The sequence below is a fragment of the Larus michahellis genome, chromosome 8 (genome assembly GCF_964199755.1).
Source record: "Larus michahellis chromosome 8, bLarMic1.1, whole genome shotgun sequence".
Taxonomy (NCBI): Eukaryota; Metazoa; Chordata; class Aves; order Charadriiformes; family Laridae; genus Larus; species Larus michahellis.
Window position 1 is genome coordinate 13,924,471 of NC_133903.1, and position 19,046 is coordinate 13,943,516.

The 19,046-nt window shown below is 40.5% G+C and overlaps 1 protein-coding gene across 1 annotated transcript; it reads left to right on the forward strand.

Moving 5' to 3' along the window:
* Nucleotides 1-4,654: 4,654 nt before the first annotated feature.
* TMEM114 (transmembrane protein 114) lies at nucleotides 4,655-18,084 on the forward strand. The gene is made up of 4 exons (XM_074597810.1): nucleotides 4,655-4,963; nucleotides 6,029-6,109; nucleotides 14,989-15,126; nucleotides 17,821-18,084. The coding sequence occupies exons 1-4, from the start codon at nucleotides 4,780-4,782 to the stop codon at nucleotides 18,051-18,053; spliced, it is 636 nt and encodes a 211-aa protein (XP_074453911.1). The 5' UTR covers nucleotides 4,655-4,779; the 3' UTR covers nucleotides 18,054-18,084.
* Nucleotides 18,085-19,046: the final 962 nt, after the last annotated feature.

Below are 19,046 nucleotides of genomic sequence, written 5' to 3' on the forward strand. Positions count from 1 at the left end.
ATACATACAAGACAAACTTAAATTCTAGTTTGTTAAATATTTCAGTTGAACACTTGCCCAAAGAATTGGCCATCACTCCTACACATATAAAATGCTATCACATGCTGATGATTACACAGTTTGCAGAAAATCCTCATGTAGCGGTGTCTGTTTCTAATGGGACAAGCCGCCACTGTACAAAGCAGGTAACTTTCCAGCACTTTCTCTCTCTGTACGTGGTTAAGCATTAGAACCCAAACTTCGTAAAGAAAAGCTCATACTTGATTTGTGGCATTCAAAAACACTGCTTTTAATACTCCACAAATAGTCATTTTCTGTATCAGAAAGACAGATAATTATAGTTCTTCATTTTCCCATGCCACATTCTAGCAATTTTTATCTAAAAGCAATGACATTATTAAAACAAGCCTTCCTAGGTGTCCTTGGAAGCGTACTTCCTGAGTGACCTTGGAAAAAAGCCACTCCCATATCACAGTGGAACTAAACCTGAGACTAAAACACTTAAACATAACATCATGAAAAAGATTATAGACCATCCAAATGAAAGCATTAAACATGGATTCTTGACTATCCATGCAAGCATCACTGTAGAGATATTAGTATTCTGCCTACACTTAGAAATGGATAGTGATGTCTATGTGTAGACAGAAAATTCTTCCGTGGTAAATGGTAGGCAAAATGATAGATGCCACTACAGATTTTTTGTTGCTGTAATTTCCTAGAATAAAATTGCTAGAATTTGTTGCAGTAAGGTCACAGAGTATGATCTATCCATGTTGCTCAAAAGGAGATATCCCTCCAACTATAACTTCAACAACTAGTTCTCCATCAAAACGATTTACAACAAGACTTGAAAAAAACAACAGTTGGCTGTGATAATCTGTGCTGGGTACTTCAGGCATGTCCCTCCTGTAATTCCCCTTTTAATTCAATATGACATGCCTATGCCCCGTGGGTTTCTTTGGCAGATCTGGTAATACTGAGTAGGAGTCAGGACATTGTGATATATGACCTGTATTATTTCATCAGAGATAAATTGTGACTGGTCAGTCCTCCTTTAAATTCACTGCAGGTTGTTGCTGTTCAAAAAATGGACATGTACAACTGCATGATGAAACAATTAAATCTGAGAAGTAATGGTCAAACTTCAGATCACCTAGAAAAAAGCTATTAATTTCAAGGAGCAGCAAATCTGAAAATTGTAATATTGTAGCCTTTCTGCTTTCCTCTTTTGAACCACAGAGGAAGTAATTGTGGTAATCTTTCAATAGCTTAAAATAACAATACATTTCAGAATCCAGTTAGCTTTACTGGAATGCTGAATGGTAAACTCGTTTTCTGTTTAATTCTTCAGTCAATGAAAAACTGAAAAAGTGCGATATTTCCCCAATAAAAGGTTGTGAATGACATTAGGTGTGTTGATAGCACTTGTTTCCGTGGCAGTGATTAATTACAGTCACTGGTGCACATTTATGCTGACTGGCTTTTACTTTCCTGCAGTCATATGGGTAAATATTGTGGGAATTCCTCCCTTCCTCAGTTTACATATAATTTGCTTTTAGTAACCCAATCACCTCTTTCACAAACGCAAACAGAGCAGGGGAAATGAAATAAAACAAACATTGGGGAAAATTCAGAAATTCATCTTGTAAGAAGAGTCTTTTTTAAAAAGAAAGGTTCTGATGAGCATCTTAAAAAGTATAGCTGCTGACCAAACGTACGTGGATAGTTTATATAGTTTGAAAAGACAAACACTGAACCTATGAGAGGAACTGCTCTTTTAAATCCAGACAGAAGTTAAGTCCAGACAGCAAGTGGATGTTTTGCTGATAGCAAGCATGTTTGTAACAGGATTAATGACATGCTGTTCCCTACTTAGAGCGCTGATATTCAGTAAACCATTTAGAATGATTGACCACAAAGTGCCAAATCACTTTCTCTGGCTTTCACTCCCTTTCCAGTATTAACACAATTAGTATAGTACTTCCACAGCAACATTACCTCAAGGATCTCATTTGGACTCAAAGCTTTCAATCATTAAACATAACTGGGCTGAGCCTCTGCGGCACCAGTACAGTACAGGTTCAAAACAACAAAGAAGGAACTGTACTACAGCTGTATTTTACCCAGTAAGAGTCCTGGGAAGCCACACTGGTGATTTCCAGAGCACAATGCCCTCTGAATCCTTTAGCACCCATGTAATCTTGCAAGCAGAATGGATGGGGTAAAAGTTACTTACACAAGCTCTGCTCTGCTCAAACTGGAAGACTGCTAATTTTGCTGCATCGTACTCTGTACTGCAACTTTGGGAGCATTTTCTGAATTATCTCTGATATTCTGAGCAGCAGATTGATGTTAGCAGATCTAACCAACACCTGGTCTATCTACGCAAAGTGAGTTACTACTTCTCCACAAAGATAAGACTAGATTAAAATTTTGAATCTTTTACGCTGAAAACTCTAGTTTAACTTGAAGAGTCTTGTTTTCTTTTTAGAGACCTCAGTAAATTGGAAATTAAATCTCTGGAGAAGCTAATCTGTACTACTGGCTTTTTCCTTTCATTACAAACCTTTCCTAATGAATACATGAAGGTGTTTTGATGAACTGTACTTTTTTAGTTTTCTGGCTTTGTAGGAATTAATTTTTCCTCAGCATGAAAATGAATGCGTAAATAGATTTTGCTGATGTGGAAATTAAACCTCCATGTAGAGTTTATTTATTCTTGACATAAACATTTCTATTATCACGGTCTGGTCACAAAAGGATAGGGGTTAGCAGGCTCTAACTTTTGTTTACTGTAAAGTTAATCTAGACAGATTCTACAAGGACCTCCACATATCTTAATGGCTAAAACACATTATTTAATAATGTTTCTAAAAATAAGCATGTGTCCAGAACTTTGTGGGCTCCAAGACTAGTACAAGAACTCTCCAGGACACAGATCATCACTGGCAGTAATCATTTCGTACAATACCTGATTAACAGCTTGGACCCAGCTGGGTTAAATGTTCCTGCAGTTTTACACCCTTTGCTTTTGTTTGATTTTAATTGAAGATGACAACAGCTGATCATTGCAGTGGCATGATGGTTTAGATGTACGAATGGCTCTGGTTTAGACTTAGGAGAAGAGACCTGATAAAAAATCTGCTCAATACATGGTGTTTGCGGGGCTAATTCAAGTAACTCTGCAAATACTGTTGGAAAAAACTGGGGTCCCAGTTAAGACTCATGTGCCCCAAAGCTCTTTCATTTTTTCTTACTCCATCAGTTAGTCTAACAAAACATTTCACCTTGCTTCATAAGCCTTGTATGGCTTCTATCACCTGACCATCACAATTATGATGAGGTAACAGCTGCTTAGTTTGTAGAACTACACAGGCACTTTCATATACTAACTTTCATATACTACAAATACAACTTGGAGTTGTTAAGAAAGAGATGGTAAAAGCTCGAAATAATGCTTTAGCTGCTGAAGTGTATTCCTGAATGGAAAGACTGTTATAATCCTGGAAACACACACCTTTCAGTACTTTTGCAGAGCAAAATGCGGTCCGTAGGGCTGATGATTACTGTGTTTAAATAAACACTATCTCTCAAGGAGTATTTTCCTTTTGACTGATCCTACTGCTGAAACCCTACTGGTTCACAATAGCTTGTTGCCATGGATGGCTAATGATGTCACACATTCTGCCCTGTGTCCATGCCAGAAAATAAATTATTTTTTAATGACTGGGAGTTACTTAGCAATTCCCTGGAAGGCCTGAGGTGAATTACAAGTAACAAAACAAGATGCCCTATTGACCCTACCTGCACTCTGTCTTTATGCCAGTGAACTGACGCAGTAAAACTCCATAGTAAATGCTCTGCAGATTTAAAAACAAGGTTGTGTTACTGCAATTTACCTTGTTATCGAACAGGTTTCAGTGGCCCGAAGATCAGTGGGAGGCTAGGTGAAGTGTGGCTTATGGGCTCACACATGAACACGTCTGCCCCTGGAAAGTACATCACTTTTTGTCCTTCCGAAGTTTTTGGAAGAGGGCATACTGCTTGCGTCCTTCCCGCCATCAGTGATACTTTAACAGGGAAACGATCCTGAGCAGGGTACTGACATCACTGCATCAGGCAGCAATTGCCACGCTACTGCCTTTCTCTCACACCACTTTTCAAATTAGATCTGTCCTTCAGAGGTCGGCATCTGGAAGAACAAGAGGAAATCTCTTGTAAATACAGACAACAGCAGAAAGGCTGTAAGAACACCAGCACCCTTCCTGCTCCCCAGACCTTGGCTTCTGCTCCCGCCTCTCCTCAGGGACAGTGGTGTTTGGGGTAAGGAGGCTTTTGTCCTGAGGCGAGACCACCCGAGAGTTTCAAAGCTGCCAAAGCTACCAGGATACCGCCCCTCCCCCGTCTCCCTTTCCAGGAAGGCAGCCTTCTCCCCAGGGGACTGCCTCAGCGCCCCCTCCCCACACTCCCGTCCCCAGACCTTCGGGACCGGGCCGGCGCTGGCAGGCGGGGCGGGAAAGCGGGGCCGGGCCGGGAGTGGGGCGCGGTGGCGCCGCGGGGAGCCCGGGCTGAGGCGTGGCGGCGGGACGCGGGGTTCCCGCGGCGCCGGGCGGCTGGCGAGGAACTGAGGGAGACGGCCCTTCCCGCCGCGCGGCCGGGGCGGGGCGCGAGGCGGGCTACCTGCCGCGGGCCCCGCTGGCCCGGAGCGTCGCGCGGCCGCTGAGGAGACGGCGCGGGCGCGAGCGCTGGGTTCGCCTGAGGCGGGCGGGCGGCGGCATGAAGGTGAGCTTGGGCGTCCTCTCCCTCTTCGTGGCCCTGGTGGGCGTTTCAAGCTTCGTCTTCCTCGTGGTGGCCATCGCGACGGACTTCTGGTACATCATCGATGCCTCCAGGCTGGAGAGGTCGCCCAACGGCACGGACGCCCTCAGCTCGCACTCGGGTCTGTGGCGGACCTGCCGCGGTGAGTGCCCGGGAGCGGAGCGCAGCGCAGCGGAGGGGAGGGAGGGAGGCAGCTCCGGCCTGTCGCGATAGCATGCCGTCGCGATAGCCGCTTCTTTTTTTAGCTTTACTTAAGAAAACCAGCCCCCACTCGCCTGTCGGCGCTCTCGACCCACCGGCAGTTCGTTGTCGAACATCTCTTGTGTTACTCGCCGAAGGAGACATGGGGATAGCGAATTTTTTGCTGCTGTAACCTAATTTTACATTAACTTTTAGTTCAAAGTAATTTAATAAGCGTCAACCATTTAGAAGGGAAGAGATGTCTTTTCATTTGACTTAGGGCGAGTTAAGGGGCAAAACTTCTGGGTTAAAGCTATTAAAATGATAAATAGTAAGTAATGTAAATATAAATAATGTTAAACAATATATAGTTTTTATACATAAATAATATTAGGATTATTAATATGGATTATATCTATGTAAGTATTATTAGTTTGACATTAATATCTATAAATAATATAAACATAAACAAAATTAACTTAATTCCATGCTAACTAAAGTGGCAAAAGACTCACCAAGTTTACCAGGTAGTCGCACTGCATTTGATCCTGCTCGGTATTAGACAGTTCTGGATTTTAATGAAAGATGCATAAACCCTATGCAGATATTATAGGATTTTCCCCATTTAGTTTACTTTGTATGCCAAGCATATTACTTTTGGTTTTAATTCCACCGTTAAAAACAAGGAGTAAGTAATGTTCTTCACAGGCAAGAAAGGATGTTACTTCCAGTGGAGCAGGGAGAAGGAGCAGGTTAAGGGAATTCTCCCCTTAGCTGTACCCTGAGCCCCACTGAAATGAGCAGATATTTCCCTCTTGACTTCAGCGGTCAGGCCCTGTGGGAGAAGAAGTTGGCCAATGCTGGGTACTGAAAATCCCCTCCTTTCCTTCCCTACCTAGGAATGACTATTTTTGAAGCAGATAGTATTATATTAATCATATGTACATGCCAAAAAAAAAGAAAGGATATATTGCAATAAGATACTATAGCGTAATTTTTTCTCATTGTTTTTTCCCTTCACTATTAGTGAGGAGTGAATGTTACCCTTTGGTAAACCCCTTCTGGCATGAGAATGCAAACATCACTGATTCACACAGACAGCTTTTGTGTGAGTAACTTTTATATTACTTCTGTACTTCCATCCACCCTTCCCTCCCTCCTTGGCCACTTACAAGGTCCCGTTTCTGATTCAGAGGGGAAGCTCTTTGAGATAGTGTTTTGACTTTGCATCTGTACAATATCTGTCACTGCATGTGGTCTGTAAGTGTGATTAGTGTTGAAATGACCATCTATTTGATGTCAAGTTCAGCCAGTTTCTTCCACAGGAGCAAGATGTTTCTGCCTGGAATAGCTCAGGAAGGTTCTCAGTTGTTAAACATAAAAGGCAAAAATGTTCAAAATCCCCTCAAAGGAGTCTGATCACTGAAAACGCTTAAGCACACATTTAAACTAATCTTTAAGACAGCTACAGATCTACTCTTTCAGTGGGATTCCTTGGACTGAAAAAAACCTTAAGCATGCGGGAATTTAAGAAAATAAATCAATGACTGAAAGTAATGTTCAAAGTCTTTGAAGAACATCGTGCTTAAAAAGATTACTTTAAATTTCTAACTGCGTTTGTTGGTATTTACGTCTTTTTCTTTAGATTGATTTGTCTGTCAGAATGTTTTCAGAAAGTCCAAACTAAACATTTTCAAATGGGCTTCTTCTGAAAGATGATTTAGCTTCTTTGTGTGATATTCTGTACAATGCTTCTCTCATACATGCTTGTATATGGGCTTGCTTTTTTTTTATCTTTTATTTACTTACCTCTCCTCTCTGACTCTGGCTGTTTTCCCCTTGCAGGTGGAATATATGCATTTGTCCTGTGTCTTAAAATGGTATTCTTTCCCTCAAAACCAGACATTTCCCTGAGCAATCCTTCAGAGAGTCTTTATTCTTTTGGAGCAGCATCTCATGATGTAGCTAAGTGTGGCAAACATGGCAAAGTAAGCCTATGAGGTACTGATGCTAATGTAGCTGTATTGCAATAGTAACTGGAAAGTTAAAGTAGGAATAAGTTAAAATAGGAGTAAGATCTCAGTGGGCTACTGAAACGTATTGACAGATTCAAGACTAACAGCACAGATTGTCTCTCAGTGCTTTCAAATTGAAAGGTGCCTTTTCTTTAATCTTTCTTGATTAAGACAGAGGGCCTTAGCTGCTTATGTTGCTGAAAATTGTGAGGATCAGTGAAAATGTTTATTTGCTGCATGACTTAAGCCTTTGAGGGTTCAAAGTTAATTGAACCTAACCAGACTGATCGCTGGCACCTCAACTATTATGTTGGGGATAATCTAAAATTTCAGGATAAAATTATTAGCATTTCAAAAGTTGTGTTCATATTTGCAAAAGATACATTTTTCTCAGGTGAGGATACTTTAGATTACAGCTCTTCAAAAACAAATGCAGAGGCTGTACAGAGCTTTTTTTATTATAAAAATGATGTTGGCTTGGAAACAAAGGACAGCTCTTTGGTAGTCATGAAGTGTAAGAAAATAGTGAATATGAGTAAAAACTGGATACATAACTATGTTTACGGACTCTTCAGAGCTTCAGAAAATTTTTATCTTTCAGTCTCATATCAAGTGCTATTTTTAGGTTCCTGGGCAAAGACTTCAGGTCTGCTAAGACACTTGCAGATTTTATTATAAGCAGGTGTAGTCTGCCTAAAAATGACGAGATAAGAAATCAAAGATACTTTCATTGAAAGAACCTACTAGGTTTGATTAGAATGCCTTGAAGAGTGAAGTTTTAAATATTTTAGATGTTCAACTTCAGTGCGATTTTGGTGTGGTGAGGCTACAGACCCACAGCAATAGCAGCTATGGGTAGGAAGTGCCATGCCAGTACTTCTTATTTCTAGGAAACATAGATATTTCTAAGTGACATCTAGGTTTGTTAAGTACTGAGATATTAGCTTGTACTTCACCCTTACACTTCTTTCTTAATTATTTTCTGACTGTGGTCACTGAATCATATTTAGGCAGATCAAGGCAAACCTTCCTCTTCATCTGCAACACATTTTAACTAGCATTTTAGAGGACAATTCTGTGATTGTGGATTCCAGTGTAGTTGCAGTAATTTTTTCATGTGTTGCTATATGGGGCAAACAGGCTAGTTGCACAGTTTTAATCAGTTACTTCAAAAAATAATTTTTTAATGTGTGTGTGCCTGTGCAGGTGTCTGTGTGAGGCACATTCACATGCAATTAATCTTATTCTGTCCAGCTGTACACCCATATTTCTCACTGTTCGATTGGCAGACTGAATTTCAGGTGCTCCGTCAATATCAATTGTGTTTCTTGCCCATTATTGCTAAAAATATTTAGAGGGCCTGTCTGCTAATGCAGGCACTTAAGTAACACTTTGTGAGTCCAGTCGCCCATTCTTCACCTGGCATGTCTTAACTAGACACAAGTGCCAAAAAGATGGGAGAAAGTCTATACCTGAGTGCAAGGAGCTGGGTCTAAGTTGAAGCAGAAGTGCTGGTCACTGCCAGAAGACAAACCCTTCATTAGAGAAGGAAAAGCATTCACATTCCCTCCCTCCACATTTCCAGTCTCTTCTGTTCATCCTCAGCAGATTCCTTTTAGGCTTATAGCGTACTTCAAATAGATCTCCTGGCAAATTAAAAAAATTGGAAGTACAAGTTAAAGTTCTGTGCTACCAGCAATATTACTCAGGCAATCAACCTATATCTTGTTAAGCCTGGGAATATGGTGTATTTTCACATCGCGGGTGTATTGTTGAGCAATTTCCCTAGTGGATTAGACATAAGCGTGCCTTCTCCTGTATGTTCAACTTCCATTTCTTTTCTTACCACTCCCTCCAGCTGAACATATGGTGTATACCCTCTCTCTCCCTCAAATCCAAAACATATAAAATATTCTTCTACTACAGATTACATTGTGGCGTGGCTATATATTTGTTTAAAACATCAGCCACTGTCTAAAGAAAGATACCGCTAGACTACCTACCACTAGCTTTTCTGAAATTTCTGCATTTAAAAAAAATATATTTTTACTGGAGATGTACATTTTCCTCTGTCCCATACAGGATTAAAATGAAAGTGTCACAGCAATTTAGACAGTTACTAGGGTCTCTTGGTGACCTCTGGGATTAAAGATAGTCCTCTGAAAGTCACCTTTAAAACTGAAATCTGTCAGCTGTTTTCCAATAGAAGAAACACAACATTCAAAATCACATCAAAGATGTTGAGGATCACATACAGAGGGAGGGAAGGTGGTGTGTAGAAGAAATGGCAGTATTTAATCTAGTGAAAAAATTTCCCCAAGAGTTGCAGCTCTGTAAAATAATTTCTTTTAAAAAAACAAACAAAACCAAATCCAAGAAATTACCTTGGGGAAAGGTTGCTCTTGGTCATTTTTTCTAATATAACTATTTTTCATTTGTCAAAGTCTGTATTGTTAGTAATTTGTAAATACTAGTATAGATTTAGCTAAAGATAGCACCAGTGTAAAATCCCTGCAAAATGAACAATTTTGTAAATATTTCTAACCAAAATCAATTTGTACTCGGGACTTGGTTCAGTTACTTCTTGCAGGACAGATGAGCTGTCAAAAGAAGAAAGCAATATGTTTGCTGGATACTAATGTAACCTGTCAAATCTCTTCTATGAGCTTGACTTTTTGGAAACTCAAGTAACCTGTTCCTATGTGTCTCAGTTATGGCTGGATAGTGACCCCTGCTTGGTAACATAAAAATTACTCCCATCTACATTCTTGTGCACTAAATGCTGTATGATTTGCTGTTCCTAGAAAGCTGTGGCTAAGGTTTTTTCAAAGCATGGTGAAATTTGTTAAAATGTAGAGGGTTTTTTTGTGTGGCTCCCCCCTTTATAGTTTAAAAACAAATTGCCATAAAGCTTTCTTTTTTGTTTTTCTTTTGTCACATCAAAGCAACATCTGTAACATGTTATTTGACCAAAATGTAAGAGGCCATTTTGTTCCCAAGATGTGCAGCGTCCCATCTACACTGCAGAGCTGGGGCTAGTGTTATGAAAAATAACGTGAGAGGAACTACTGTTATTTCTTAATGGCTGCCTGTTTTGCCCCTGACACACAAACCATCTGTTTTAGATACCTACAAGGTATGATTAAGCCTCTGACAATCCTGATTTTTTTTTTAGTGACATGAACATCATGTCCAGTGATTGATTTCCTGTTACAAGTCACTTTTTTAGTGCTCTCCTCTATTCCTGAGCCATCCAGAGATGATCAGTTAATGGATGTGGTTTCCACTTATGTATGGCTGGAAGAAAATGTTTTTCTTGTTATAAAATGAAGACTTGAGTGTGCAGCTGCCCATGCACAACTGCTTTAATTATTCTCCCCAGAGTATTTTTCTTTTTTCTTTTTTTAGATACCAATGCAGTTGGAACCATGAGGCTGCAGGGAAATTAGTGCTTCCTATAGGGAAACAATCTTTGCAGTAGGGGTGGTTACTGATACCTTAGATGTTATAGTGTAACAGCTGCCTTGGTTTCTTCCTCAATAAAATTAGTTTAATAGTACAGTTTAACTAGACTAGATTTCCTTACAGCATGTGGACCCTGTAATAGTCACTAACCAGTTGCTTTCACACTTCTCCCCACTGTTTATGGGCCTGCTTCATTTGTACTGTTACATGTTTATACTCCTGCTGCTAATCCCAGAATGCCTTATTCTTCGGCTGCTGTTACATTTTTCCTGGGGGATTTGCGGTTCTTCACAATTTGTTCTTTTGGTTTTAAGCTATCAGAAGGAAACAGCTGGGGCTGGAATACCTAGCAAAAGCCAGTTCAGAGGCCAAATGAAATAAGACCCAAATGATGTACATAGGAATTCTAACTCTAATTGATGTTGTAGGTGTACACCTAAATGGATCTGCTGTGTTTCTGAGCAACAGTGCGGTGGTCCTTCAAAGAGGTTTCAGTGAAAATTTGCTTTGGTACTTACAGTAGACTTTACAATAAATATGTACCTAATGAGTGACAACTTCCAATGTATGTTCTCATTTTCAAATTCATTGGTATCATAGCAATAGAATGTGAACCACAGTGCATCGTTTATGTTTATCATTCTGTCCATTCCTAGTATTAAAGGTTTTTGTCAGTGCCCACCTGTACCAAGTCTAGCATTATTTTATTTCTACTGTCTGCAATTTGTCTTAAAGTTTACCTCAGAGACTTGTTGCATAAGAAAAGCACAAAATGAAAACAAGTAACACAAAGCCCAGAGCTTAGCTCATTGTCCTGGGGTACCCTCACCCTGTGAGCTCTCATTCACCATCATCTTTTCTCTACTGAACAGGAGGGAATCCAGGCCTTCGTGTCCCTGGGGTTCAAGCCCAGAAGCCTCACATTTAGCCACAGACAGCAGTTTTTTTCTGTTGCTCATTGTTTCTCTAAGTTGTTTTCCTTTCTTCCTGCCTTCCTTCCTGCCTTCCTTCCTTCCTTCCTTCCTTCCTTCCTGCCTTCCTGCCTTCCTTCCTTCGGTCCTTCCGTCCGTCCATCTGTCCGTCCCAGGCTTTCTCAGTGCACTGTTTCTTCCTGGCTTTGCCAAGTCTTTCCAGAGCAGCCCCACTGGTTTTAGCTACTGCCAGCATTCTGTTTCAGCTAGAGGCTTTTGTCTTTCTAACTGGCTATTTAGTTACTGCTGGGGAAGATAAACAGGTCCTTAATTAAGCTTTTCTGAGCTGCTGCCATTTGGAGTATTTCTGATGAGGTGACTATTACAGATTTCTAGAGACTATTGGCTATTATAAGCTGTGCAAACAAATCCAAAGTTAGTTTGAAACAATTAAGCTCCAGCGTGTTAGCAGGAGATGATTAACAAAACTGCTAGATCTGCAATTGTTTACTTTTGACACCATTCAGTTTTTCTAGTTCATTCCACACGTTTCTTTCACAAACAGCTCATCAACAACTGTGTTGGGTGGTAATATGGAAATGTCTGCCAAATTCACAGATCTGGACACACACTGCAGATGTCATTCTTACAGACGTTTGGTCAGACCTCTAGTAAAAGAGCTTTGGCTAGCTGGTGTAAAACTTCATTAACTCAGATCAAGCAACTAAAGTATTTTTTTCTACAAAAAACCCTGGAGCACTTTTTTAATGTTCATCAGTTTGTTTCAGTACTTTCAAGATTAAACTATTGGGTCTTTCATGTTGGACTGTAAGGGAACTCGGGTGCTGAGAAACAGACATGGAAAACTGAATTGTGTTTTACAGGAAAGTGCACATACCTCTTCTTGTGCAAAATGCTTAGGTTGTGGGTTTTTTTCAATACTAGATTAATTTAATCAAAATGAAGACAGTTATATGTATACTATATAATGCATAAATACGTATTTCAACACAACCTAAAAACACTAAAATGACTGCAAAACTAATGTTTTAACTTCTTTCACAAATGATTATTGAAGACAGAAACACAGTAAAGATATTTTAAGTCATGTCCTTCTATAAACTAATTCTGTCCCTCTAATCAAGGAATATAATGGCATAATATCATATGCCAGACGGCATGAATTCAGATTCCCGAGTGGTTTCCATGGCAGCATTTTAGAATAAGTTTTCCAGGCAGTTGCAGGTTTCATAGAAAGACAAATGGTTATTAGGTATTGAACTAGAACACTGGAGGTGATAAAAGTGCTGTTTAACCAAATACAACCCATTAAATATTTGATTTTAAAAGAGCTGCAGGTGATTTGGACACTGTCCCGCACAACATCCTTGTCTATAAACTGGAGAGGCCTGGATTTGATGGATGGACCACTCCGTGGATAAGGAATTGGCTGGATGGAATGCCATCCAAAGGGACTTTGACAGGCTTGAGAGGTGGGCCTATGTGAAGCTCATGAAGTTCAATAAGGCCAAGTGCAAGGTCCTGCACACGGGCCAGGGCAATCCCAAGCACAAATACAGGCTAGGCAGAGAATGGATTGGGAGCAGCGCTGAGGAGAAGGACTTGAGAGTGTTGGGGGATGAGAAGGTCAACACGAGCCGGCAATGTGAGCTCGCAGCCCAGAAAACCAACCATATCCTGGGCTGCCTCAAAAGCAGCATGACCAATAGGGCAAGGGAAGGGATTCTGCCCCTCTACTCCACTCTGGTGAGACCCCACCTGCAGTACTGCATCCAGCTCTGGGACCCCCAACGTAAGAAGGACATGGACCTGTTGGAGTGGGTCCAGAGGAGGGCCACGAAGATGATCAGAGGGCTGGAGCACCGCTCCTATGAAGACAGGCTGTGAGAGTTGGGGTTGTGCAGGAGAATACTCCGTTATGGATTGTTTTCCATTTACTTCAAAAGGTTACATTCAGAGCCTTATCTTCTTCACCTGCACTTGTCCTGCCTAAATTTACAGTCCTAGCTGCAGTAGCTGAAATCACACCATGAAAAGCAAAGTCAAAGAAATAGCAATGGTTAGTGTTGCTGTCCTAAGGTATAGTTTACTAGCAGCAACTTTGACTAGTGAGGGGTGCCTGGAAAATCACAAAGCACAGGCCCAGTGATGAGCTTGTTTATGTTTCTTCCTTCCGAGCAAAGCCAGGTCGGAGGACAGAGTTGCACCATTCTTACCTTTAAAATGTTAATTGCATCAGATTTTGTCCCAAGGCCTTTTCCATGCAAGACCAAATCTAAGAGGACACATGGATGTCAAAATGGTGGGGAATCAAAATCAGGCCTAATACCCTCAGGAAGCACAAATGGGGCAGAAGACTGGCCTGTTCCTGCTGCCCCTCTAGAATACGAGAACTAAATTGTGTGCTAAATCTCTATGCTGTCACGTTATGTCGTATCACATCCCTGACAACCACTTCTAACTATATAAAACTGAACTAAGTTCCATGGCTATTTCTCCTCTTGGTATTTAACTAAGATTTGCAAACAGTTTTGACAGACTAGTTTATACCCAGTAAGCTGAAGATTGATTTGACCATTAACGTCTGAGAATTGCTGTCTATAGGTTTGGGTTTCTTAGCCAGCAACAGCAGCCATGGCCAGTTTTGCTGAAGGAAAGACCAGGGAGTATCCTCAAATTTAGAAGCAAGGAGACAGAGTGGTCCCTTCAATGCGTAATGCTGTATTTTGGAAGCTAGAATTACCTTTTTTTTTGGTTATTATTCTCAAAAAGGTTGGGTTGAACATTGTGGATAGATTGCATGAGAGGGAACAGTGACACAAAGATGGTTTATGATGGAAAAAGCAGAGTGATATGAAAAAATACATAGCAACCCTCTGTTTACACAGCTATTAAAATGTTATAGGGATCAAGAAAGACTAATGTAAAACATTTAGCATGGGAGGAAGCAACCAGGGTAGGTTAATGTACTTAGTGAAGCTGCTGTAGAAAACACTGACAGACACAGAATCGGAGCTGGATGGGAAAATTTACCTCTAGTTGATGGTCAGCTGCAACAAAGGAAAAGGTCAACAATTTGCTAGATCAGTTCAGCAGAGGACATGTGACAGAACAGAAAGTGTTAAACCAAAGCATCTGCTGGATCTCACCACTCAAACAAAACAATGCCACTCACTGTGATCTGCATGATTCAGATAACCAGGGCTACTTTTTATTAAGGTTGTCAGTGACTACCTGATGTGCATTGCATCACTTGTTGTCCAGCTAGGCTTAATAGCTGAGAATAGTTTAATTGCTTAAATATATCCATGCAGACATATCCTTTATATTTGTTGTCTCTGTTTGAAACACAAGTTGTGATCCTGTGGAGGGCTTACCCTGTATGTTACCTTTTTGTCCATACCATATACTTTTACTGCTGACTTAACTGAAAACCCAAGAGATTGTCCACCTCCTTGTTTGTGCAGCTCAGTATAAGGCTTTGAACCTGATCAGGGGCTCTGCACTCAATAGTTATTAGTACAATGACACCATAATAAAATAGTAAAATATTAACATTCTTCATTTTTCTTCAGACATGCATGGAACATTTGTCATCCTGATGCCCCTTAGCCTCATATTGATGGTTTTTGGAGGAATGACTGGATTCATCAGTATTCTTGCCAGGGCCTACCTACTGCTTCTAATGACGGGACTGCTTTTTCTTTTTGGAGGTACTGTATCATCCTGGCTTAACCATTTCAAATAATAAGAGATTATATCTGGGAAATATCACTTTGTCTTCCAGGGGAAAAAAGCTAAGCAAGTTTGCTTTCAGAATAATGCTGGTGTTCATTTACTTGATGTCTGCTCACGTCCTGATGGGATTCTGGAATAGAAAGCTAACACAGTCAGGAAAGGCAAATAATCATGCACAACCATACATCCTTGTGTCACACGTTGAACACAATGTGTTTGCTATGCCCATTAACACAGAAGATTTAACACCTTTTCAGCACAGTGCCCAAATTCTTTACAGACAGGGTAATGGAGTAATGGCAAAGTGACTTTGGAATTAGTAAAGCGTGGGATTTGATATCCTTGCACAGATCTTACAACTGTTAAGAAAAGCGACATTTTTTCAAAGGCATTTGCATTGAGTTCCTGAAAAGGGTCTTGCTAGCATTCTTGGATTAGCTGAACAACTAGTTTTGAACTAGAGTGGTGTCCCCAAACTGTGGGTAACAAAAGGAAACCTCAAAGAGTTATTTTAATTGGAGTGTAACATTTCAATTTAAAGCTAGTAAAATTCTTTTACATTTTCTTTTCTATTATTTTTATTGTAAGCAAAACCTCAGTGTTTTAGAAAGTGATTTATGAATTAAAACTGAAAACGTTCTATCAAAGTAGGAAAAATGGATTTAAATCCATCTTCATTTTCTTCTCCAAATAGATTTTCAGTACTTTTTCACAATGTAACTTGAAACAGAAATTTTCCCCAAAAGAAAAGGGGATCCTCAATATTGGCCCTCATCACCTGATCATACAGTCCTGTTTCTAACAAGAGAATGCTAAGAGATTGCTGGAAGCAAATGCTGCTGTCTCAAAGTCTTGACTGACCTTTTTAGTCTGAAATGCTCTTACAAAGACCAACCATCCCCATTATGCTTTCCTTCTGAAAAAAAAAAAAAAAGAGAAAAGTAAGTTCTATTTCCTTAGAACATCAGAAAGCTGTATTCACTAAAAAGGCTTAGGCTATTTGAAAACTACTCCAAATAGTAAGTGAAAGATGAAAAGCTGTGAAGTGCAAAGCATGATTATCCCGCTGAGGAGTGGAGTACTGTGCCTAAGACACTTGGGGTTGCAAAGAGGGAAAGGAAGCACAAAGACAGTATTAGGAGACGGGTTCTTGAATATGTTCTGAAGATGCAACTAGTGCTGTTTCCCAGGACAGCGTGAACAGAATGCAGGGTGGCATTTGCTGTGAGACCAGACCCTCGTCCTGCTCAGGCAGTATTGTTTAGCTGTTTCAGCTGCACTGAGGCTTGATGCATGTAACAGGCATGCACAGTTTTATAGGATATTCCAGTTCACCAAGTTTGGTATTGATAGTTCTGTCAGCAGAAAGAAATATTTTATGATGCAATTCCAGAAATCTGAGTTTTTTGGAAAATATCAGAACTAGTATGTTCCACATCCCAGGGCATCCTACATGCTTCCCCAGTTTTTGACATGTGGCCACATTTAAGGGGGATCACAGAACTCAGCATACCTTGTTGAAAATGTCAACAAAACAGTCATTTCCATTTCTGCTGAAAAAAGCTATAGAGAAGTGATTTTTTTCCCCCTTGCAAAGGACTAGAATAAGATACAGGCATCACAGCATGGTTAAAATCAGGAATATGAGTATGAATTTTGACTGTTGGATAACCCAATACACTTCCGTCTTGGTTTGTCTTTACTCAGACTTTTCTTTCTGGCAAAAAAATGCAGACTCATCTAGACTTACACTGTGGTTTAACAGAAAGCCAGACCAAAATTTTTCTCCCTCAGAATCAGATAAGACAGTATCTTGTCCTACAAGTGTTCTGGTATCTACTTTCCCTGGGCTACAGTCCTTTAATTCAGGGCCTTTCTATCGCATCTTTCCTGCCACTGATCCAGTCAAGTCATAAGTTATTATATGTCCTTTGAGTAACATAGATGCCAGGCCCAGGATGTAGCATGTACTTGTGCTAGATGTGCCATTCCCTAAGTTTGCTAGCTTCTGTACAGTCCTTTCATTCAGAAAACATCTGGCTTCTTGTTTGAGTGCCTTTATTAATTTATTTTTAGTCTGCTCCAAGGATGTCTTTGGCTCAATTATTTGGAAGTGAGGAATATTCATGACTCCACAACACTTGGTGGGAGGTGACAGTAAAGAGAACACATTTACATTGAACACACGAAACTTAGAATACTCAAAATGAGAAACCAGTCTAAATTCAGGTCACTGACCTGAAATACAAGAATCCCGCTCTCCATGAGCTTTCTTGCATAGAGGTAGACAACTGTACATGGTGCACAGGAATGAAAAATCAGGATGCATTATAATACAGTATCAAAGCCAGAGATGTACATGCATTAGATACCTCTAAAAGACATGACTGGATTTTTATTGTGAGAGGCTTGCTGTTATACATTTTGATTCAGTATTTAACAGTGAGAACACATTAAACTGAATGGACAAAAATAACCCTCCCTTTACTTCCTTCTCACCCTTCCCCAAAAACCAGCCTCAACTAGATGTCAAAGGTAAACAGGGGCTAACGCGCGATCTGGTCTGGGTAGACAGGAAGGAGAGTGACGAAGAAGCCCCAGGTGATATCAAATTAATTTTTAATTTCTGCAATGGATGCTAACTAGCTGAATATGTTTTTCTCTCCCAGCTCTTATTACACTTACTGGGATCAGTGTTTATATTGCGTATTCAGCTGCTGCCTTTGAAGAAGCTGTCTGCCTCCTGAGGAGTAAGGATCTCCTGGTAGAAATCGACATCAGGTTTGGCTGGTCATTGGCACTAGTCTGGATCTCCTTTGTTGCAGAAGTGCTCACCGGAGCTGTGTTTCTCCTGGCAGCAAGAGTTGTGGGTGTGAAACAGCGACGTGAACAGGCGTTATGAACAACAGGTATCATTGCAACAACAGAACCCTGCAGAGTCTAGAAATGGGGATTGCTTGGTCCAACTGGTCACTAGGGGTAATAAAAGCAGCAAGGCTGTGACTGAGTATCTTGTCAGCTGCCATAAACCCTGTTCCTCACAGTAAGCTATAAAACACAAAGATTCTGATAAATCAGTAAAACATTTCAAGTGTTGTCAATAAGGAAACTCTTGTGACTTTAGAAGAAAGTACATTGCAGTGTTAGTGTTTCCAAAATAATTTCAGCTGGCAGCTCGTAAAACATCTCCATTCATTGCTTAGAACGAGGCAGATTTCTTGCTTTCTTTTGGCCCAGCAAAGCGCCTCAGAGTACCTTGCAGGCCAGTCTGCATGGTCCGCTTAGCTTTTGTCTCTCCTCTGGGACTCCTAGTAAGCATGCCTAGGATTCCAATTGTGTTGGCAGCCTCTACCAGCAGAGCTGCTCTGAGATGGCTACATTGTGGTAGGTAGTGCTTCCTTCCTGCTGCCTTCGGAGGAGGGATACATGATGTCTATACACCTGAACCCAGGGAGAGAGAGTGAGGCATAAACATCCGCAATTAAGATTGCATACTTAACATGGTTTTGTTGCACGAAGTAAAATCAGAAGTAAAGATCCAGAATAGGAAGAACTTCAGAATATTTGGAGAACTCTAGTGATAATCCCCAGCACTAGGGCATGGCTAGGACATCTAGTGAGGTGATGATTAATCTTTACTCTGGTGTACACCTTCTATATTTATAGGATCTTTCTTTTCTCATGTCTCCCCAAAGAGGCCCTCCTCTCTCCTGTACCATAATTGCACTTTCCTTGTGACAGCACACCAAAATGGGTTGATTTGAGAAACCAGAGAACTCCAGAAGCCTAATCCATGCCATCTATGTGTAATGTCTAAGGAGAGACACAGCATCACGTTCTCTTTCCTAAAATCGTTAACTTATAGGGTGAAAACAAAGAAATGAGTAATTTTCTA